Raw genomic sequence first — 24882 nt, forward strand, 5'->3', positions numbered from 1 at the left:
CCATGGACAGACAGTCTAGTACTTACCTATGAACCCCCACTTCTAACAGGACATTTTGTGAAAATCCATGCTGTTTAAATAATTTAAATACACAAAAAAATGCCCATTATCTATAGAAGCAGTAAGAATGCATGGGTGTCAAGTTCCATTTTCAGTGATTTGTTCCAGTGGTTAAAAAAACACCTGCATGCTCAAAAACTTGAAGGCACCGTTACTGCTGGACATTTGTACTGCTCATCCACCTGCTGATACATTAGTTTCACATAATAGTAAAATTCGCATTATTTACCTACCCAAGACCACCACATCAAAAGTCCAACCTTTAGACCAAAAAGATTTATTAAAACTTTCAAGCAAAATTATAGATGTGGATTAATTTTGGCCTTTGGCCTTAGTTTCCTCTGAAACTGCTAACATTCCGTAGTTCACAAAATTTAAATCTAAAAGATGTATATGCTTCAGCAGTCAGGGAATGACGTAAAAAAAAAATGTCAATAGAAAAATGTTGGATGACAGGTCTGCATGATGCCTTTGCTCAGGCTCAGATGGACGCTGTGCCAGACCTCGATAGCTCTTCTGAATACGACTTTGAAGGATTCACTGAAACAGATGTCAAGACAGTTAGCCAAACAAATCAAGAAAAAGCAGCACAAATTTAGGAGATACTGAAAGATTTCAGCAGTGAAACCTCTCAAGACTATATCAATAAATGGTTACAATCTGATGAAAGAAGGGATTGGGGTGTTCCAGTTACTGAATTAATGTTCGATGATGACATTGTACAAGCAGTTCAGACCAAATTGCTACCACTAATTCACATAATGTAGGCAAAAGTGAAGATGCTGCCTCATCCATAGAGACATTGAAAATTTTGCCATGTGAAGAGGTCGTAGAAAAATTCACGAGATTCACGGAGAAGCAAGGCGCAGAACCACTGGATTTAATACACCTGAGGCATATGGCCGATTTTGCAAGAAAAAACAAAAATTCAGAGGCATGTAAATGCATAACTATATATTATTTAAGGGACATGTACAGTACACTTGTGTAATCTATTTATTGACCAATCACTACAGTATTAGGTCCATGTGAACTGGCAGAAAACAAAAGGGCACTAAAGATCAGTGTGAATCGTTGAACTCATTAAGGGATCACTTTAGTCTGAAAGCTTCAGTAGCTGTAGTACAATGCCTATGTTGGACCAATAAGAGACATGTGGGTTATAATGCCCCCCCCCCCCATCAAGGAAGCTGCAGTGCACATGTACAATAACCCTAATTTCGTTTCCCCATGCTACACTATGGGAGAATGCATAAAGACAGAAACAAGACTTACTCCTGCTGTTTTGCAAGGAACACATTACACACCAAGCTTGACCTCACTAAAATATATTTTCCTATCCAAAAGATAACACCTACTCAAAAGGTATCTGATTACTATATTACAGTATTTCCACTTTGTGAATTACTTCTCTGGCTTACTTACTGTACTTAACTGAGCAGTACAGCAAAACTCTGCAGTAAATGAACAATGCAAGTTTTGTTTCCATTGTGCTTAACACCGCAGAGTTACAGTACTGTACGTAGCACCAGGATACCTACTGTATATGTATCTGTATCTGCAGTATTTTCAAGGAAACTAATTTTGTTGGACTGGATTGCTATCAAACGTCTTGCTGCGGTTGTCTTGTTAGCTGCATTTGGTTAACATGTGGTACATCGGAATAAAGTACTGTACTGTTTTAAATTGCCATTTTACTTAATGTTACACTTTCTTGTTAAATAATTTACATAACATTTTTGACAAATTTATTGGTGGTTTTCAGCGACTGCTTGTTTCATTAGGAGTTCACGATTTAAATGCATGTACTGTAGTCTTGGCTGCCTGGTTTCTGCTGAATGCACTGAAACTGAATTTCTCCCAGTTATTTTTAGTGCCTACATGTTTTACTACCTAGGACTATATATATTTGAATGATATTTCATTTGTGCATGCAGCATTACGCAGTCCCAAAATTTTTACTCCTTACCATTGTGTGTTAACGAAGTTCTACCGTATAATACTTGGAGACTTGTATAGACTGGCAACTCAAATGTCACTACCCCCCACAGAATCCATAAACATACATCAAATAATTAATAACCATATCCACTAGAATCAATAAAACTTCAGGGAGACGGACTGAATTCTTATAAACCAGACAAACTGACAAAACTAGACCACTTCTCACATAGTACAAGTGGCCACATACCAATATATACCATTAGAACTCACCATAACCTAAACAAAACATAACAAATATGAAATACAACCAATGTTAGTAAAGGTATATTCAATGAAACACTAAAGCAATATAACTGGTATGTGCTTACTACACAAACAGGACAAGCAAACATACTTTATCAACCTACACGACAAACATCAAAACAACCCAAAACTTTTTTTGTTCATCACTAAAACTAATTAACTCTGGCAAGACCACCACTCCCTCTCCAGAAACAGATAATATGACAAGACTATCCCCACACAGTTTAATTCCTACTTTATACAATCAATATTATTTCTCAGACACCCAAATACATCTACCCCTGTTCAACCAAAAACTACTCAAAGCTCTTCAAATTTTAGTCTAGTACACACCTTGCTCATCCTACAATCCTACCACTGCACAAAGAAGGCACATCTCCAGAGTTTAGTAACTACAAACCAACAGAGATTCTCTCCTCCTCTCCCAAATATTAGGAGAAATGCTTCCATATGCAACTGATGCAATACCCAACCACAAATAACCTGCACAAAGAAACACAACATGGCTTTGGACCCCAGCACGGCACCACTACTGCTCTACTACAGTTTACCAATAAACTAAACCAACATAGAAACAATGGTCTGCTCATGTCCACCATGTTCTTAGACTTGTCAAAGGCATTTGATGCTGTCTCACATTAGCAGCTGCTCATTAAACTCAACAGGACTTTCACTATACTCCTTATCATAGTTTTAGTTGCCATTTAACTGCTTGTTGCCGTCCAGATAAGTAATAAACCTACTCATCCTTTCAACCAGTTACTATAAGTGTCCCTCAGGGCTCTATCCTGGGTCCTCTCCTATTTAATATATTTATTAATAACCCTCACTCATCATGCTAGTTAAATTCAGTATGCAGACAACTCAAAATTAATATGCGGTTCAACAATAAATAAGCTCCAAGACACTATCCAAAAATATTTCTCCTCTGAAGAAACCTGGCTCAAAGAAAAAAACCTCCTACTCAAGGCAATTTTGAGGTAAAAAAGTAATATTTTACCATAAAGTTAGTAAATAATACAGTCACTGAAATTTTAACTCACAGTAAACTTCTAGGTGTTATAGTAGAGGACAATCCCAAATATGACCAGTACATACTGAACACCATTAAATCTACACACCACAAACTAGGCTCCCTTTACAGGATCAATGGATTCCTTCCATCACCTTTTTACTGCCAACTCTTTTATATGCCGTTCCTAACAAACTTAAATACTGAAAGAAAGAAACTTTCCTCCTGCTACAATAAAATAACTAAAACTGCCACTCTCCCTCGTAGGATCCACCATTGCCACAGCTTTAAGCAATTAAACTGGCTTGAACTGCACAACTACCAAACATATTCACAACTAACTACAGCACACAAACGCACTCATCATCAAGAAAATGCAATGCACTACAAAAACTTATTACTGCCCTACCGTCCAGCAAGGAACCTTGATTCTAGTAACAAATTCTCACTGCTCACAAACTCAAATAATGCTGCAGGAGCCTCGCTCTACTCCCAATACATTGCTGAACTCTGGAATAGTATCACCACACAAATAAAGCTCTCAACTCAATAGTCTTAAACCACTGCTTAAACATAATCTTACCCAGTCCTGGTCCTGCACATGCTCATCACCAGGTTAAGACTTTGTGCTCACCATACGATACTATCCAAATACTCTCCTTACACAGAATACTCTCAACTTCTCACTGAAACGACAATTTTTTTAATACATAACTGCTGCCTGTACAATCCACTAAGTTGTGTGTGTGTGGGGGGGGGGGGGGGGTTGTAGAATGTTAGAACGTGTAAATAGAAATGTAACTACTCTGTATTTAACTGGAACCAAGTAAAATGAAATGTAAACAAATTATTTTCGCCCTGGGCCTCTGCTGAAAATGTGTATTATTCAGACTTTCCCGGTAAACAAAGACAAATAAATGTGCTTACGTAAATAACATGTGTAAGGAGTTACTTGCAACAGTACTACTACTGTATGAAACAGGACCCCATCATACACTATTGGTACCCTAATTCTCCAGGACAAAAAGGAATCTATCTTCAAGGTAAGTACACAACCTTCATATCTGATAAGGCGGCGGCCACTTTCAGTGACAAGGTAGAGTTCTACCAAATTTCTTGGGCAGAAAATCCTAAATGGAACATTCTGGGATCACAGTCTCCTTAAAAAGAAGACCCTGACCTGCAGAGAACATCCGGCATTTACCAAGGAGCTACTGCAAAGGTCATCTAAAGATGCATTTAAAAAAACAAAAGGCTCCAGAGGTCATTGCTCTTCATAGTCCCATTACACTAGCAGAGCAAAGACCCTCATCACATTACACTAGCGGAGCAAAGACCCTCGTCCACATTTATATGACACAGCTAAATGCATCCAGAATACCACTGCTTATTTAGTTATGTACCAATTGATAACTGGGTAGGTGGGCTGGTACAAAACCTTTTCAACCACAGTCCAGGCATGGAGACATGAAACATTTTATCTACAACATTGCAAAGACAAACAGATATATAAAATGGTAGAATATAACAAATATACATAAAAAGCATGACTGGTCAGTACATGTACCTATGATCTGCTGTAAAACAGCACAACTGATAGAAATTCAGGGATGACTTAACAGTCACATCATGCTAAATTGCAATTTACACATTTTTAGAAACTATGCATACATTTACAACCTTGTGATCGAAAAGTATGGCCCACAGGAGTAGTGGATTAATATAACTGCAAAGCACTGGTTAAGAACAAAAGATGAAGTAGTGCTGCCAAAAGAGGGAGTTTGTAGGTATACATGCTCTGAAGAGAGGTACACCAATATGTTGCACACTAACAGCTATCCCAAAAACATCACATGCTTTCTTCTTCATTATGCAGGTACTCAGACAGTGATTTGCTTGAACCAAAGGAAAGTAGTCTCATATTTTAGCTATGCTGGAAGCTTATTCCACAGAGCAGGGCCTGTCTGGAAAAAGCTAGTTTCCCCAATGGTAGTTTTAAAGGCGGTTCTGCTCAGGATGAGAGTTTTCCTGGGTACCTCTTTGCAAGTATACTTGTTCCTTAAATTGGCAGTTTTCTTCTCTGTAACCATAATTTAATATGTTGAATACAAGTATGCTTAAATAATATGGAAGGCAAGTTCTATACACAGGAAGATGCACAAGCCTTTGTTACAGAAATTGTGCACAAGGCTGAAGCAACAGGCACAAATCTGGACAGTCTAGTCATACAGGGAGAGATGAAAGAATAAATGGGGTGGGGGGGACAGAGACACCCAGTAAACTCAACTGCATGTCAAAAACAGCAGAGAGATTAAAGTCATAGAACTGACACAACAAACGGGGTAAATTAGACTGAAAAGGACTAATGGGATCTGTGAACATGGGGCGCTATTCAAAGGTGGTAAAAAAAATGTTTTTTTCTACACTACGTTCCAGCAGTAACAAAGGTAAAAAGAGAGGCACAAATAAGCAGATTGCTGTTATACAACCTTTCTACGATGTCATATTTATAAGGTTTGTATTTTCATGTTAAGTCAATATTCACTTTGAAGTAGTACGAAAAAAAGTGTTGTGGTACACCTGAATAAAAAAAATGAGAAACAGTTATGAAAACACCAGTGTTATGTTTGGCTGCAATATATTACAGAGGAGTGAAACAGAATGCATGAAACTGTCACAAAAGTAGACTAAAATGCGAAGTAAACAAGTAGAGGAACAGATAAACAGCAGCAAGGAGATGATAATGGAGAAGCAGTGAAAGCAAGAAGGATAAAGCCAAAACAGACATGGAAAACAAGAACAAGGTGAATGACTGAAGTCTAAGAGGTAATCATATCACAGGAAGTAGATAAATCCAACTCTACTGGGTGGAGGGAAGTGGAGGCCGAACATATGTGAAGGCCAAAGGACAGAAAGTCCAGCTCAGCATGGAAACCTAGAAAAGGAAAGTTGTTCAAAGACGGATTGTCTAGAGCGAAGACAACCAGAGAGACATGAAAACAAAAAGGATCTTTGCACCCAACCAAAAAGGAAAAATACACAGCAGAATGAGTAGGATGCAAGCAGATATGGTACTGCTCCAGCAGATCAAATTAAAGGGTAAAAGGTGGGAAGATCATGACCCACAGTTTCAAGGGAGAAACAGACAAAACAGAGGATGGCAAAAAGGGAGCGGCAACCTTTTCAGTGACTGAAAGGGTGCAGAAAACTGAAATTGGGGAGGGGAGATATGAACATTTGGCATGAAAAATAAATGGAATAAGACAGACAATATGGAATAAATATAAATCCACTCTTTGGGGGTGTATGTAAAGACACAAGGACAGAAGGTTCAGCTCAGCAGGGAAACCCAGGAAAGATACAGTTTACTTATACAGCAAGGTCTTTGAAGAATTCAAACAAACAAACATTGATGAAGAGGAAGACAACAGAGGGGACTCCAACGTCACACTAGATCCCAATAAAAACTGACTGTTTGGAAAAAGGACAAAAAATGTACTGTATAAAGACAAAGAAAGACTTGGACAGGAACATGAAATGGAGAGTGAGAGATACCAAAACATTGGTGGGAAAGAGGGAGAGATCATAGGAGGACTGCAGGGTTAGGGAACATGAGACAGCCGGGGGGGGACGGGGGACAGCAAGCAATTGAATCCAAACAGAGGGAGAGAGACTGTGTACACAGAGGACAGCAGGGTTATGGAATTTTTTTCAGGACTACTTCTAACAAATATACCAGGAACAAGAAAAGGGAAAGACATTCCATTGAGAGGTACAAAGAAGAAGGAAAAGAGAGGGAGAAACTGAATGCAAAAAAATCCTGGAGGAGGTTATCAAAGTGGTAGCGAAGGACAAAGGTAAAGAGGTAGTGAAGGACAAAAAGGTAAAGGAGGTAGTGAAAGAGGTAATGAAAGTACTAAAATTACAGCAGGAATTGGATGGGTGACTAAAGAAAGGGAAAGAGAAGGATCCCAAAATTATGCTAAGACTGAATAGAAAAAAATAGGGGGGGGTGGTATCACCCAAACATACTCGCTCAGGCTGTAACATATATCCTACTTACAGAGACAGTAAAAGGGAGATCAAAAGGAAAGTGGGTAAATAGAATAATTGGGGGGGGGGGCAGCACTACAAAGATTTAGCAAAACAATATGGGGTCGAGGGAAATAAGAGAAGCATGGGAAGAAGGCAGATGGGCCACTTCCACAGGAAAAAAAAAAAAAAAGAAAACACAGTAGGAAAAGGGGATAAGAGGGGAAAAAGGCATTAACGAAGGAGGGGGCAGGGGAACAATCTGTATTCAAAACCAGAGAGGAATTTGGATCAAAACACAAAACAAATGGTGGACACACACCAGACTGAAAAAAAATGGCCAAGGAGGGAGGATGCAGAAACCCAAGAAAAGGAGAGAAGGAAAAGTGAGATCTGCATAGATAATATGGGAACACTAGGAGAAAGTAAAAGTCAAATGATTTAAGACGACTTAACGGGGGAAGCGGAAGAAGCCACAAATGAGAAGAATGGAAGGGTGACAGACTGGGGAAGCTGAATGCCAAAAAGTCCTCAAAATAAAATCAGAGATGCAGAAAATTCATGTGGTGGAAGATCAGATATTAAGAACATTGCACAGGTGGTATATTGGCACAGAAAAAAAACGGGTCTACATTAGAACACCGAACATTCAAAATGTCAAAGTGTTCTAATATCGAACCCTACCAATCGAAGTCACCAAACATAGAACATTCAGAACAGCAAATTTTTTCCTAGGGAAAAATTTTGCTGCTCCAAAACACACACACACACACACACACACCAAACAAACAGCAATCCACACACACATATACACCTAAACTCTTACACCTAACCCTACACTAAACTATACACACACCACTAACTATCCACTTACCTTAACCCACACCCTAACCCTAAGGTCTGTCACTATCACACACTCACCTCACCCGCGCCCTAACTCACCTAACCCTCACGTCCACACAATCGCACACATACCTAACCCGTGCCCTAACTCTAACTCACCTAACCCGCCCTAACCCTCATGTCTACACAACACACACATACCTAACCCGCACTCTCGCACACTTACCTGAACCAGACCCGTACCTTTCCTCCAGAGAGCTGAAAATACCAAAGCAACAGAAACGGACAACCAAATTCTTTCCCTAGGAAAGAATTCTGTTTCTTCGATATTTTCAGCTTTCGCTGAAAAAAACACACAAGAGGAAGAGAAAAGACTTAAGGTGTTGAAGATACAAGGCAAATGAGGCACAAAAGATCTGGACAGTGACCTTTTGAAATCCAGAAGAGTATATATGTACAAGAGGGATAGAAAGCCTGGAAATTTCCATGTGGGAATAGAGGATAAGGCAGAGAATTCGTAGGAAAAAAAATGTAATCAATAAATCTAATGGCAACAGAGGTGAAGAGTGCAATGGCAAAAAAGTGGAAAATAAAAGGGAAAGTACTAGAAAGGAGAGTTGGACAGGAGAAAACAATGCAGAAAAAATTAAATGGATGGGAGAAAAAAAAAACAAAGGAACGAATGGAAAGATGTAATAAGTCTGTCAAAGTGGGAGGAAAGAAACTAGAACAGTATAGAGAAGCAGCAAACCACTAGTGTAAAATAAAAGTCCACCATACATGAAGACTGAAGTGTGCAACTGTGAATTTTAAATAAGTGTGTGGGTGTGTGTTACTGAAGCCACAAAATCCTTTACAATCAGGACACCAAAAGCGCTACTTTTCCTTTGTGGGGCGAACATCAGTAATGTGATTTGTTCGGAGTTACTATAGATGGGTGTCTCAGAGAAAACAAAACAAAAAAATAAATGAATAACTTCAGCAAATATTCCTTCATTTTCATCACAAACACATAACCATTTGACATGTTCTGATGAAAGAGCAAGGAGGCATATGTAAACACAAAGCAATCACACATCTTTAATGAATAAACATTTAATCTGACATGCTGCGAGTCACTGCAAATGGCCAACAAGATAACATACAGTGCAGCAGATCTTTTACTTTCTTCTAAACTAGCTATCACACAGAAAATGTTTATCTTCTTCTTGGGGGAGGATATGCATGAAAGCAAATGGCAGTTATATGATGACAATTAAATAATTACAGATATAGCTCATGGAGTAAGAATGTGTGTGTGTTCAACAGCAAAAAGCTGCAGTACTTGCATGTAGTCCATATATTTCTCCACTGCTTATGGATTTAAGGGATATGTGCACAGTTGAAGGTATACCCACTCAGAAGGGACATACTGAAACAGTATGTGTATGGTGGACAGGTCTAATGTTATACTTCGGAAACAAAGATGACACAACCCATGTTTTGCTGTAGAGTCCTTTATCAAGACTTCATACTCCCCCTAATGTTGAGGTCTTTAAATTCAGTACACCACAAACATACACATTGCTTCTTGCAGAGAATGACTGCATAAAATAGGTTATAAAAACATTTTAGCTCCTATAAAAACCACAAAAAATATGATTTGTCCCTGAAAGAGAAGTTTCCAGCAGTTGTGCATTTATAATGTTATTACACGGGAGAAACAAAATACTGAGAATCATGACTTGGCACATACATATATCTAAATGCACGTCAATATTTCTCATAAAAAAGAACAAGTTTATACACACACACGCACATATATATAAAATAAAAAAAGAGAGAGAGCTATAGATATACAGATGGATAGATTTAGACAGATTAACATAAAATTACTAAAAAAAAAAAAAATTTGTTCCAGACCATGCTTAAGTGCCAGGTCAAACCTCTCTATAAACCATGGATATTCACTGCTGTTCACATATAGAATAAATGTCTATTTGCCTAGTGAACTCTATCACACAGCGTCCACCAAGTTTGCTGTCTTTATATCACAAGGAACAAAAACTGCACACATTACCTATAAAATGAATTTCAGTTGTTAACATGACAGGTCAAACTTCATCATCTGAAGAGCCACAGCACCGAATATGACATCACCACTTTGACTATCTGCATTTAAGCCCTGTAGCCATGAACCACACAGTCAGAATGGCTTCCCAAGCCTAGGACAGAAGCCCCAGTCAGCACATGCATAAGCAAACAAGGGAACATACACAACCCATGCAGGGATGCAATTACTCATTTTATCACTGTGAGGTTAAGCCACAAACTAGAAACCTTTAATTGCTAGCATGCAGTCAACAGCACAAAGCACCCGTAATTGCAGCCACCTGGATAACACCCCCCCTCAAACAGTATAATTTCTGGTAAAGGGGAGGCTTACTGATCAGTAGGTAAAGGGGGGCAAAAATGGTCCCCAAATACTTGGCTACTGTTTCTGGATGTACACCTCACCCCCTACGTATAACCAACTCAAAGGTCAAAAGATTAAACGGGGGGGGGGGGGGTATTGCTAGCCCATAGTAAAATAGATGCTTTATTTATTTCCAATCCCCTCTGACAAGTTTAGGTCCAAATATTGAAAACAGTGAGGGATACAAATGGGAATGTTTACATAAAATAGTGTACCACATACAAGTAACAGACCTTCAATACACCCTCACAGTTTATACAGAAAATGAACAGCAACTCTTGCTTCTAAAAGGTTTATGGGCACTAGTATTTTTGTCAGTGCAACGTAAGTACAGAGCATTGCACTGAAGACCTTCATATTACAAAATTTCTACTCATAATGAAACTAACTAGAATAATGGGTTACCAGGAAGCAACACAGTACTGTCAAGTTCATCATCAAGTCCAAATAGAAGACATTCCTGCGCACTTTAAAGATGAACTGAAATGGCCCCTTTTGTTCCTTAGCTTCAACTTACTTTTTTTTCTAGGTACTGACTACTGGCAAGACTAACTGTATGATCAGACAAGCTTCTATAACCCTTTGTCAGGCAAGTTTCAAAAGAAACTAATTAGGAGATGGTTCACATGACTGCTACAATGTGTAATAGATTTGGGAAGACTTTTCAGGTCTAGTAGGTCATCTTTAAATTTTCAGGCTTAGTCACATTGCTAAACATGGAATTGCAAATGGGATGTCACTCCAAATCACTTCTAATGTCCTATTTTTACATGCATGTGGTCCCAAATACCTTCAGCCATCTTAATGTACTTGGATCACAATATCATCAGTCTGGCGTGGGCTGAACATTTTTTTAATGAAAATTCATATAAAAAAATTCCCAGGCCTTCTCAAAAAGGGCAATGCCTATCTGGACAACTTTGGTAACAAAATGTGAAATTCTCCTAATTGCTGCAGCTGACATTATACAGCTGTGCCTTCTTCTACTTCATATTTTTTTTCTACCTGCTCCATCAGGCAATCATATCCATGAATTAAAATGTGTACTTAATATAGGCTTCATCGCTGTGGAATCAATGCACATTTTACTGTTCATGCTGCCTACAGGCCAACTGGTAGCATACAAGAGATAAACCGACTACCAAATTCAAGGCCTCCCAACAAGAATTGCATTTCTCTGCCTTAAGGGTTTCTAAGGTCACCTCTATTTACAGTTTTTGTAATTAACATCAAAATAATAGACTCATGAGAACTACATGTACTCCTACATATTAAGTAATAAAAATATTTTTACTAATACAATGTTTTCTACAGTACACAGGTGCTGCATGCCACTACAACAAGCAACATTAAAACAGTGCAGCTAAATAAAACTGGTTTGGAAATAAGGAAAGATTACTCAGGGCTTTAGAGTGCTGATCACAGACTTGTTTAGACTGCGTTACTTAGCAATAGCTGATCTTCTCTCTCCTTCCTCTGGTGATAATAAGTCATAGGTTTATCAAGCATAAAACATTTTTCTTCCAACATGTACAAATGTAATTAGTAGGTTTGCTTTCCTTCATGAAATACGCTTTTAAAAAGCCATTGCTACCAAAACTGAAATGACTTCCACCCCTTTAACCCAACTATACTACCACCACATTCAAAGAAATGCAAGCTGTAAATATTGCTGCTTTCTCCCTGTACCTTGACTCCGCAGCCTCTCTGTACAGTACTTTCCTCATTACATTTGTCACAGCATCACTTACAATCAGAAAGGATGTTGACTGAAGCAGATCTACATTTGTATTAACACATCAGTAATATAGCACATTTAACCAAAACTGGACTAAATTACAGAAGTGCAATGGTGGAAGCACTGCTTAGCCTGGTACAAGCATACACTGCCTGGATTACAGTCAGCCAGAGAACCCTTTTAACTACAGGGCACTGCCATTGCTACCCTTTCAACCGTACTAAGCATCACACAACACTGACTATAACAAACCACTTCTCTTACACATACGCCCTCTGAGATTTCATGTAGAAAAAAAATATATATAGGGCCTCCATACACCAGTGGTTTTCATCTTGCCCTCCCATCCATTCTTACCACCTTAACTCTTTAAAATTATACTACTTTGTATACACTCTATACCCACTTCCTGCATGCCCAATCATAGCCAATTAAAATAAAGCTGCATACCATAACTGCAACAATGCTCATGTGTATTCTTGAGACTATAGAAGCAAGCGAGCATTTGCTTATTTCCAATACCCTCCATTAGTTCAAGTTCATGAACTTGTACTAGCTCATCTTCCTCAAATCAGAAAACCACATTCACCACTTTTAAAGCAGATCATGCACCTCAAAATCAAACAGAACAAAACAGATACATCTCAGACAAAACTTCACAATACTTGTATTGCTGGCATTAATGAATTGGGACAATGACTAAAACCCAGGGCAAATTCACAACAAAACTGCTGCTAACTCTACTGAAAATACATGAAATAAATTCAAAACAGGACTTGATGCAGGAAGCCTACATTGTGCTGAGTAGACAATCAACTGTAAAAGACACACACATTACAAGCACTTCTGGAACTTGACTAACAGTTCCATTTTTGAGACTGACTTCAACACCAGAATACTGCAGCCAAAGATCAGACATGAAACACAAGGGTGTGGAAGATGTTGCAATTTTACTACTAGATAGCAAAACCTGTTATAACAGTTTAACAGACAGTATTCGGTAGGCATGAGAAGTTATACCAATCCATATCAAAATCACTATAAGACTACTCACAGTGCATCTTTATGCCACCCAGATTATGGGGGACAAAAAGAACTGACTGGACATTTGACCAGGATATGTGCAGTACTGCTCAATGTGGTTTCATAGACTCTTACAACTGGTAACCCTGCAAGCAAGAGTAAACAGAACAGCAGACAGGGAGAGAATGCACATACTGTAAGGGATTGTGACATCACCTCCTGCTACTCCTTGCAATCAGTGTTTTCACAGACTCCATAACTGACCACAGGCTTGTGCCTGTGGTGGGAAGCCATAGGCCAAACTACTGACTGACAGGCAAGTCATAACAAATGACATTTCTTGTCAGACATATACCCATAAAGACCATCCCATCTTTTCCATTCAGAGTGGTATATCATAAATGGTGCACGTTTCTTATAAAACCAAAATCTGGGTTCCATTTCCATAAACAAAATTCCTCCAGAGTTCCTAAATATCACTGCAAACGCTGCATTCCATGAATCAATATTTTGTTCCTGCACTAATGAAAAAAGTACTCTTTTCTTATATAAAGGTGGAGTCTTGTTCGCATTCAATTGTTATGCATCATTATGATACCCTCTCAAAAATCAGAGAAAAATGTAAACAACTTCTTTACACTCTAAACCAGATTTCAAGCATGATTTCAGATCTACAAAAGGTGTACACAACTGGTAATAAATACAGAGTACAAATGTAATGAACTAAAAGTTAAGGCAGTTGGATTGCCATCTTTTGAGCGCAAGGACATTTGAAACAATCACCAAATGCTAAAAGAACCTGATCAACTATTTTTACTACTGAAGGCACGGCTTCAGGTATTCAAAAACTAGCGAATGATCTGTAAATGCAAATTCACAACCAACCATTTCCAGCATCACCTAGGTCCAGTAATCATCACAAATCTTCATTAAAGACATAACATACCATTACAACACTAACACAGTACAATATGCAAATGAAGAAATACCCCACTGATAAACCACAGTGTAATATCCCAGGCAACTCATGTCTGACCAGCACCACTGCTGTTAAAGTGACAAGGTACAGAAGGAGGGGAGTGAAGGCTAATGACAGTTCGCCCATCCTGGAATGAGGGTAATGTCTTATTGCAGGAGTGCAGATGCATTACCACAGCAATGAGTACAGTGAGCTTAAACTGCACTACTTATAAGAGATTAGTCAGAATGTGGTACCATGTGCACAATATCTGTAAATAGCACCATGGCAGACAGGTTAGGTATGGGGACATGACAGCTGTCACAAAGTTGATTGCTCCCACCACTCGTCCCTCACCCAAGAGGAATAAATGCACCAAATGAACAGCCAGAAGAGTATGGCTCAATATTGTAGCAGGAGCTCGAGCTTGCAAAAAAATAAACAAACATTATTTAGCATCATCCATCCACAAACAAAATACAAAAATGACATTCTTCACTTTACTGCAGTAAAACAACATGCAGACGACAACCTTATTTATGGTTCCTCATCAACAGACAGACTCAACATTTCTACTTCACAACCTGGATTGAGTAAAACAACATGCAGACGACAACCTTATGGTTCCTCATCAACAGACAGACTAAACATTTCTAATTCACAACCTGGATTGAAGGCATCCCATCACATGGCATGTATAACAGCTGTATTCTGACAAACACAAAACGAGTTAGAAATGTAGTCATCTTTATAGTGCTAGAAGATTTCTCCATAGTGCTACAAAATGTGGTCACATTTGCTTTCTGCATTTTTAAACTGGATGTAATTATTCACACACAAACTGATATTGAGGAGTACATAAAATCAATGTCATAATGGAATGCTCATGTTTGCAGCTGGGCAACAGGGAAAATACTTTACGGCTTAAAATAATCATAAAGAGTCACGAATTTATCCAGCGGCTGTCCCTAATACAACTAAAGTCTGTGAATAGATTACTCCACTCAAAATGTCTGAACCAAGGTCCTAATGTGGCAATTTCTGCATATAATTAAACTTCAATCCTTATTAGAATGCCCAATATGTATATTCAATCCTCTGAAAACAGTTTTAAAGGTATCCCTGCAACTTACGAAAGACTGAAGGGTACATATCTAACAAAACTGTATCTAAAATGCTAACTTAATGAACATTTCACTATGCAGCAAAAATATGCCTGTGTTAATGTTTGCTACATATTCCAACTTAATTTTGCACCACAACCTAATTCTTGGAATTATTTTCATATAAAAATAGGCTATATTAAAAATGCCAAACTATAATGTATAGCCAAACAAACCTGAAGAACATGCAAAACAACTGACTGGATCTATAACATGAAAACAGTAAAATATCACAGAACATTTAAATCAAATTCACTAATCCACCCACTTTATAAAAGGTAATTAAAATATCAAAACTTTAAACACTTTTCTCCAATCTGAACTTTTTTTTAAACCCTATATTTGAGTTAAGAGCATTTTTTTTCCTTTTTATATTCAAAATGATAAACTACAACGAATTTTAAGAGCAAAGCTAGCATGTGATGATATTTCAACAGTGCATATATGACTAACATCTCTTAGTGGTTAAAACAGCAAAATTATAGATTTATAGTATACATGCATTCGATCAGCCGGTAGATGGTCAAATCGGGTATTGTCGAAAGCAGTGCGGCAAAATCTCAAAAAAGCGATTGCAAGAGATGCGAATCGCAAAACAGTGCCCTTTTTTTTTACCCATGGTAGCACTCATTTAGGTGGTAGAGCAGTTGCAAATGTCGAACTTGGTGTTGTTTATGACATTTCGACCATTTGGCATTATGAGATTCACGCATAAAAGTCAGTGTTATACCCGAATGAGCAACGTGCGCTTGATCAAATATATATATATATATATATATATATATATATATATATATATATATATATATATATATATATACACACACACACACACACACACACACACACACACACACATATATACATACACGCACATACATACACACACATATCTATATATTATATATACATACACAAAAAACTGAACTGTTGTTGTATCTTTCGGCGTTTCCCGGTTAGAGGTCGCCACAGCGGAACTCCGATCCGCTAATGATTGGCAGCAGATTTTTACGTACTGAGTTGCCAGCCCTGACGTACAACCTTCAACGAAGGTATGCCCATTCACGCAGGTCTCCACACAGAACTGAATTCTTTATAAAAAAGGAATGAAGACAAACCTTGTCACCACAATAAACATGACACGTTGGAGGGACAGATTCATGTCCCAGAGACTTCCTATACTCTGGAACAAGCTACCCATCTATGTCAAGCAAAGCACTCTTCAAGAAAAATCTTGATGAGTGGATGGGAAATAGGAAATACACCCTGGGGTTCACTTCTGTCTCTCTGCTGGACAGTGGCACAGGAAAATAACTTTCTTAGGTGGCGTAAGCTATGGAATCTTGCTGGCTAGGCTTACGTAGGCCCTTGGGCTGATAGCCTAGTATCTACCTATGAACAAGGTTTACCATATTTAAAACATCAAACATACTTTATAAGCATTGCTCTCTGGATATTTTCTATGCAAAGCATTTATTATCAATCACAGACTAACAATCACTCGGCAACCATCACAAGCTTTTATAAGAAAACATTACGTATGACTATTGCTTACAAATATACAAAGTTACAACAAAACTTGCAACCCTCAATTCCTTCAAAAGGAGAAACCCTTCACCTCTGTGCATCACCTATAGTTAAATTCATTCTACTAAATAAAACATTTAAGCTACAATAAGTTGACAAAATGCAACCCCAAATTCCAAAATAAAGTACTCAGACTTCGGCTACACCAGTAACCATAGTTTACACAAAACTTCAGAACAGGCCAAGTACAGCACTAAGGAAAATGAAGTCAGGGAAAGCAGGAAACTCATAAGAAGTCACAGCACATATGATCTAGATGTTGGGCAAGTTAGGAGAGTATTCACAGCAAGAGAGAGACACATTTATCCAAGATGAGTGGGAATAAGCACTCTAGTGCAAGTGTACATGAACAAAAAGGGAATTTACAACTGTGAACAGCAGAGCAGTAGCAAAGGCTCTCCGATACAATGGGGGCATGCAAACTATTCCAATGTGGCCTGTGAGGAAACCAGCAACCTTACCAGGATTAGTTTCATGTCTTACCCACCCTGCCTACCAGGGCAAGCACTAGCTCTCAGCACCACTGAACATGAAAAAATTAGTACTAGAAAATAAATGATAAAATATGTATATGGAGTGGCACAATGGAGAGTGGGTACAGTTGTCACCTCACAGCAACAAGTTCAGTGGTTTGATTCTCAGCTGGGATATCCTCTGTCTGTACATGGGTTCCCTACAGTGCTCCAATTTACTCCCACACTACAAAGCCACACACAGCAAATAGATGGATTGGACTCTCTAAATTGGTCATAGCCATGACTGCGCATGTATAAGTGAGTGTAGTATGGAAGGTCAATCGTGGCAAGGCTAACCACCCTGTGGTGTGAACATTGGCAATAGATGTGACGTGCAAAAATGGGGAAAAGGGGCTGCGGATGTGTGTGTATATATACATACAGACATCCAACAGACACACAAATATGGGTGCCTGCACACTGCAAGGTTATCAGGGGAAATGTGCAGACTACCATCACATCTGTATGCCACCAAAGGGTCTCTCTCTTGAAAGCACAGTAAGAAAAAATAAACTACTAAAAGAATTGTTATATGTTTAAGGAAATTACACAAGCATGAAAAAAATTCTATATACTACTGTGCAGAAATACATTTCCTATGCATGAATAATGTGCCTCTGCACATTACTACGTCATAAATCAAATAGACATTTTAGCTTAGCATAAAAGCAGCTTCCAAGATTTTTTTTTTGGGGGGGGGGTGTACCTTCCTGCCTCATTGACAATACTCCCCAAGTTACCAACTCAATATGCAGCAACATTTCATGAAGTGTGTTTAGTACTCATGGCAAAACATTACTTCCTACACCAAGGACAATTAATTTTCAACCATTGGTACCCGACTACATAAATACAGGCTGAACATAAGCAACCTCAACATCTATACTAAAGAATTTTACTCCATTCATGACTTAAAACAAGTACCTCTCACAGATTACTACAAACAACCAAGTACCAAACCCGAATGCCAGTCCAAAACCTACAAGTTTTTTTTCTCAAGTGCTGACAACAGTTTATAGTTATACTCAGCAGTCACAAAACAAAACTAAGAAGCTTTTACAAATAGGATACTTAACCATTCTCTACTTATAGCATGTGATTTTAAATGCTATTACTTAGTATGGACAACACAGTAGCTACATGAAAAGTAAATAACCAAATGTCTCAATCTGTCCCCATCATCAGCATACTGCAGCATTTTATTTATTTAACATTTGTTTACCAGGAAAATACAACTGGACACGGGTCCTTTTTCAGTGGAGGCCCGGGGAGAAGAGTTCCATGAGTAACAGTAAATTTTAATGCACGAATTACAATAAAAGTATAAAGTAAACAAAATAGTATACATACGAAAATACAAATTTGTTACACCATAACAACAAAACCGAGGCTTTGAACTTAGCTAGAACTACTTGTAAATTGTGACTTATATCAAGATACAAGGTTAAGACAGGTCGGTAAGAATAAAAGATTAAACACAAGAGAAGTTGTTGGAAATGGTTAAAAAAACTTCAAGAAAATAACTACCATTTAAAAAGAGAAACCTGATATTGCACGTCATCAGCTTTACATTACAGTCAATTAAAGCATTCTACAAGCATATGCTTTTGCTGAAGCAGCAAACAGAAAATAATTCTGAAAGGAAATGAGAGCCTGAGAACACAGGATGAGCAGCATCCACTTCAGTACAAAAAGCAAATGATCTACTAACAGTTGTAATCACTTAACTACAGAAGTGTTTAAATACCATTTCCAAGACTTCTAGCAGTGAACTCAAAGAAATAAAGTAATTTAAAAAAAAAATTCAGTGCAGGGGAAAACACACACACACACACAGTACTAAAGCATGCCCATGCCAGGTCCCTTCAATTTTGTGGGGTCCCATGGCTCAGGAGAGTAGGTCTTCTGCTTGGGGAAGAGAGAGAAATTGTGCACATGCCTTTAAACTACTTAAGGAGTTGCCACATGAAGTGCAGTGGCACTCACCATCTTTCACCCAAATTAAAAAAGTTAAGGCTATCCCAAAATGTGACTGGTCAAAATGCGCCAGTTTGTCTGCAAATGTTATTCAGGTAGATGTTTATGTGCATTTCTTTATGCCCAAATCACTATGTTATGCAACCCTTAATGTTTGCATATCCCAGTGTCATTTATGTTACAGACCTTAAAAGGTGTCACTTCCAGTTCCCTCTCACCATTTAAAATGGAAGCAAGGCTCTAGTGAGACAGACCAGTTATAAAAACTTAAACTAGACCTCTTATAAGAGGTTATCAAGCACAATGCAAGGAGGTCCACAGGCACATCCAGGATGAGCTGGGCAGACTGTGTACAAATGGCCCAGGAACCCCAAAGGAAGAGCCAGACAGCGTTGCTGGGATACAGAAGTCTTGTCTATATTGGTCAGCTTGTTTCGACCACAACCTTCACTAGGACAAGCAGTTTATTCAGTCTACTCACAACATAATCTTCACACCAGGGCAAGCCATTTAGAAAAATAGATGTTACAACATGTCAAAGTTTTTAAATCAGTTAAGTTAATCGTGGCTGTACTGTATGGTTTGTTTTGCATACTTTTATAAGATTCGGTAGGGCAGAAGAGATGCACAGATAGGACACTAAAATATAAAACAAACCGACTGATGCTGATTACAAAGTTTAAAAGGTTTCTACTATATTAGGTGAACAGAGCGTATCTAGATCATACATGATGACAGATGTCACGGAAGGTGAAAGAATGAAAAAAATATCAGCATTTATTCTACAAAAATATAAGTGCTAAAGCTTACTATCAGGTAGATGGACAGCACCAAAAAGGGGTTTACAAAGTACTCCTACAGAAAACCATGACATCTGAATAACACAAATTAGCCATAATACACTGATGTCTGTCTTAACAATCAAACAAGGAAGCTGTATGCACATTAAAATGGCAGTTTCCAATACAGTAACATGAAACCATTGACAACAGCATTAATTGACTTAGGGTCACAGAGATCAGAGTTTCTCTCACTAAACAGGTCCAAGGAAGATATCAGCACCTGAAGGAAAACAGCCCAAAGGGCAGAGAGACAGCCAGGTTCACACACACATATCAAGTGATAATGCAGCACCTCCAATCAAACTGCAAAGACACACGGCTCCAGGAGAGTGGGGGAAAAAATAAGCCACAAATGCTACAAAGACACAAATCTTCACTGAGAATCAGGCATGGGGGGCTAACCACTGTACTACACATATGTCACCTGACAAAATAGAAGGCAAAGCATCTTCTCAAAGGGATTTACTAATCCTAGAACACACACATGTGGAGTGTAGATAATGTACAGGCCGATGATACATTATCCCTGTGATGCCTCCGCTTTCATTCCACTTCAAGTATCCTGCTGCCAACAGTGTCCCTACTCAGAATAATGCTGTGAAGAAACCCAAATGGTAAATGTCAACAGCCAGTTGCAACCACTGCAAATAGTCCAGGCTGAGCAAAATAACATTTTATGCACAACACAAAAATATAATTCACTGTGCTACTGTTTCACTCCACAGCATTACATTACTCTTAAATGCTACCACTAGACAAGCTAATCTGCGTCCACTTCCTTTCCCTAACTGCGAAGTCTGTGGATTTTTACTATAAAATTTACTACTAAAATAATTTAAAAAAGCATATAGTGTTTCGAACCATATAAATGCTTAAATGACCACTTCCCTATAGAACACTGGCAAACCCTAACTCACCAAGTGACAAAAAAGCAACAAACTTAAGCGTAGAACCAATTACCGTTTGCATTATGTGAATCCATGCCATGATCATTATTTCTACTTCCCTGTAGAATAAGTAACTGACACACTCCATAATATTAATCCCGTATGATCTAGATCCGCTCTGCTCACATAGTAGACACTTTTTAAACTTTGTAATCAGCATCAATCAGCGTTTTGTATTTTAATGTCATATCAATGCATCTCTTCTGCCCTACTCAATCTAAAATTATGTAAAACAAACCATACAGTACAGCCACGATTAACTTAACTAACTTGATCATGATGACAAACCAGCTTACTGTCATCCTGCTCACATATGCAATTCCGTAATCTTGAAGGCAAACTTAAAGTACTGACACCAGCAGAAAGAAAAGCACCACTTATAGCCACTACATCATAACATAAGGAGACAAGTTCGATTATTACTTCAGACAACAGAGTAAATGCCATAGCATGTTTATTTTGAAACCAGGACAATGACAACATTGCACAAACAAAATGCAACATACAAAACCATACGTTGCAATTAAAGTCAAATTTAAGATTAAGCACAGCAAACTGAAAATTATTAGCACACAAGACTCAAAATGAACAAAACACAAACTAGTACGCGATCAACGCGTGGAAAAGCAAATAAGACGGCCACTGCACACAGTGTGTTTAGATTAAAAAAAAAACGGAAAGGGCAGGCTAAGTTGCAACTCCAGCGCTGAAACTCCATACTACAGAGTGATGGACTACAATAACACATACACAACAGACTTAGCAAAAAAGAGCAACAGTAAAGTGAAGAACTTAAATCCAGAACTGGCGATAGGTTCAACATCGACAAGGTAACCCACGGAAACACTACCCTCCAGTACCGACTAAGCCCCGCCAGTTTTGTTCTTTCACTCAACTATAGTAAAAACACAAAAAGCCTAATTACAACCCCACTTTGCCCTCTTTCAGTACATCTGAATCTCAGACTTACCCTGTCACAACAGGCGCCATCTTCCACAAACTCTCGCCCAAACTCTAATTCTCGCGAGGCCCTAACCCCAATCTGAGAATGGAGTGCTGAGTGAGGCGGACCAGACAGGCAGGTAGACAACAGCAGGCGTGGGAAATTCGAAGAACTCGCGAGACTTGGAAAAAAACTATCACCGTTCAAGTAATGGTTTAGAATTTTAGATTATCGCGACGTTTTAAGTAAACTTGCAATTGCTTTGGTTGTTTTTGACCCTAAAGTGAAATGTTAAGCATTTTTGGGAGGAAATTAATATACTTTTGAATCTCACGTAGTATTAACATTACCATGCTGGTTACATAAAACAAGGATAGTTAAATATCATTAGAATTGCTTCCATTTCATGCAATTTCTTTGGGTTTAGAATTTAAAGCAGCATTCATTGATTGGCGAAATCAACGGAATGTTTTATCAGAAATTTTCCAATGGGATTGTGGAGAACGCACTGTAGATATATTGTTTATTTCTTACTGTAAGAAGTGTTTTGACTGCATGTATTTCGTTCTCCCTGAAAAAGTCAGAAACAAAAATAATATGTGTGTGTCAGACGGATTTGTTCATGCTTTCATATTCAATTTCACATATCTAGCAGCTATTGGTGGCTCAAAATATAAGTAAGGTAGACAGTAGTCGTGAATGGAGAAGCGCTTAGCAGAGTGTCTTAAAATTGTTTTGTCTCCAGCTAAGCATTTAGCCCTGTGCTTAAAGTACAGTCCGGTTCGAAATCATGGGCTTGTGAATCAATGATGATCATATTTTCATATACAGGGTTCGGGTGTTCTGCACTGGATAACTTGTAGGTAACACTGTAATATTAGAAGGGCTGTAGCTGCATATATACTTGCATTAGCGCCAGCGTTTCTTGTGACACCAAGCTCTTTGATTTAGAAAGTTTGATCATAAATTCTGTAGGGTTCTGAATGTATTGCCCGAGGCAGTTGGTACCGTATTGTTCAAAGTTCTTAGAGTTAAGGAGAGGGTGGTATGGCAGGAACCTTTGCCTCAGTAGCTTGCTACAGCACTCAACCGGGCAATTGTAAATTACGCTTTTGCTTCTATCGGATTATACGCATATTCCTTTAAAAGAAAAAAAAATAAAGGAATGAGGCTATCCGACGGTATTCTGCCGACAGTATTGTTTGGCTGCAGGTCACGGCGATAGTGTAGTGTATTGGCTCACCTTCAAGTCTGCGCAGGAGTGGGCGTGGCTCCGGTGAGTGGCGTGAAAAAGTTTCATATGAAATGCATGATTGACATGCCATTCATATTAGTCAGTGACATCATGCATACAATTAATGTGGTCGAAACACAAACAAAATATGCAAGTTGCAATGCTATATACACATGGTTATGTACACTACACTATCGCCCAGGTCATTAATAAACAAGGCATAACAGTAGTCTTATGAGTACGGCACTGGTTGGCAGTAAAAGCTGTGCGGGAATTATTTTAACTGGTGGAGAAAAAACAAACTGGCAAGAGTTCGCGGGATGTTTTTAGCAGCGGTGACAGTGCGCTGCATGCGTGTTCCTCTACTCCTTTATTAATCATGTCACCTTTCAGAAAATGTGTTTAAAATGAAGGTGCTGTTGACGGTAGATTACAAATAGAAGGGATACTGTTGCTTTCTGTGACTTTATTTTGAAAAAACTTTGGGCAATAAGATTTTTCAGGTTTGTAAATACGTCTTGGTGTAAAATGTTTCTTGCGTGCACTTCACTTTGTTTAGCTGCGAAAAGAGAACGCAATAAAACTACAATGGTAAACACTTTTCTGAAGTAATAATATAATTTAAATAAATTCTTAACAGCTGTATCGGAAAAGTGGTTTGTAGGTATGGGTTTACAAATCACTGTGTCACAGTAGTCCAGAATGCTAATCCAGTCGGTTAAGCATTAGGAAGAGTAGACGAGTTTATTCTTGAAAGTGAAGGTGACAGACAGGTTCATTGTCCTAACTATACCCCACCCCCCATAGTTGACATTGCTGATTGACCTTCACTTCCGCCATGTCCTGGACCGTTTTGTTGTGTAGTAAGTAAACATGAGTTTCAGATGATAATAGGTTTACTAATTTAACGACTTCTAAGTGGGTGCACCGGATTGCATAATATAATGGTTAAGGTACTTACCTATGATTGTTTGTTAACATCTACGCAAAGGCGGGATAGTGTATTAAACAATGGCAAATATTTGTTGTTGTGTCCATTACAATTTAATACTTATGGTGCTGAATTGTTTGCACTCACTTTCATTTGGTAAATTTGTCTAATTAGAAAAATGTTGACTGCACTGTGTTGTTTCATACTTTACTGTGTTATGTCCAATATGACTGCATGCTTAAAGACTGAATATGTATATACATTTGTTGAAAGTTGTGTAATGCTTGTAAATGGTTGCAGCTTAGAAAATATTTTTTTTAATTTCCTAATCCAGCATTAAACCACTGTGTCACATGACCTATTTACAGGAATGAT

The 24882-nt window shown here is 38.3% G+C and overlaps 1 protein-coding gene across 2 annotated transcripts in view; it reads right to left on the reverse strand.

Moving 5' to 3' along the window:
- The window catches only part of RBPJ (recombination signal binding protein for immunoglobulin kappa J region), a 1681970-nt gene extending 1659483 nt beyond the window's left edge, over window positions 1–22487 (reverse strand). Inside the window, exon 1 of one of the 2 annotated variants that reach the window (XM_044062156.1) lies at window positions 22370–22487. In XM_044062156.1, the coding sequence (XP_043918091.1) occupies window positions 22370–22389 (20 nt within the window). In that variant the 5' untranslated portion in view covers window positions 22390–22487. The remainder of the gene's footprint in view (window positions 1–22369) is intronic. The other variant, XM_044062154.1, reaches the window with a different exon arrangement.
- Window positions 22488–24882: the final 2395 nt, after the last annotated feature.

Source organism: Protopterus annectens, chromosome 2.part1, assembly GCF_019279795.1.
Source record: "Protopterus annectens isolate FY-2018-M chromosome 2.part1, PAN1.0, whole genome shotgun sequence".
In the NCBI taxonomy this organism is placed as follows: Eukaryota; Metazoa; Chordata; order Ceratodontiformes; family Protopteridae; genus Protopterus; species Protopterus annectens.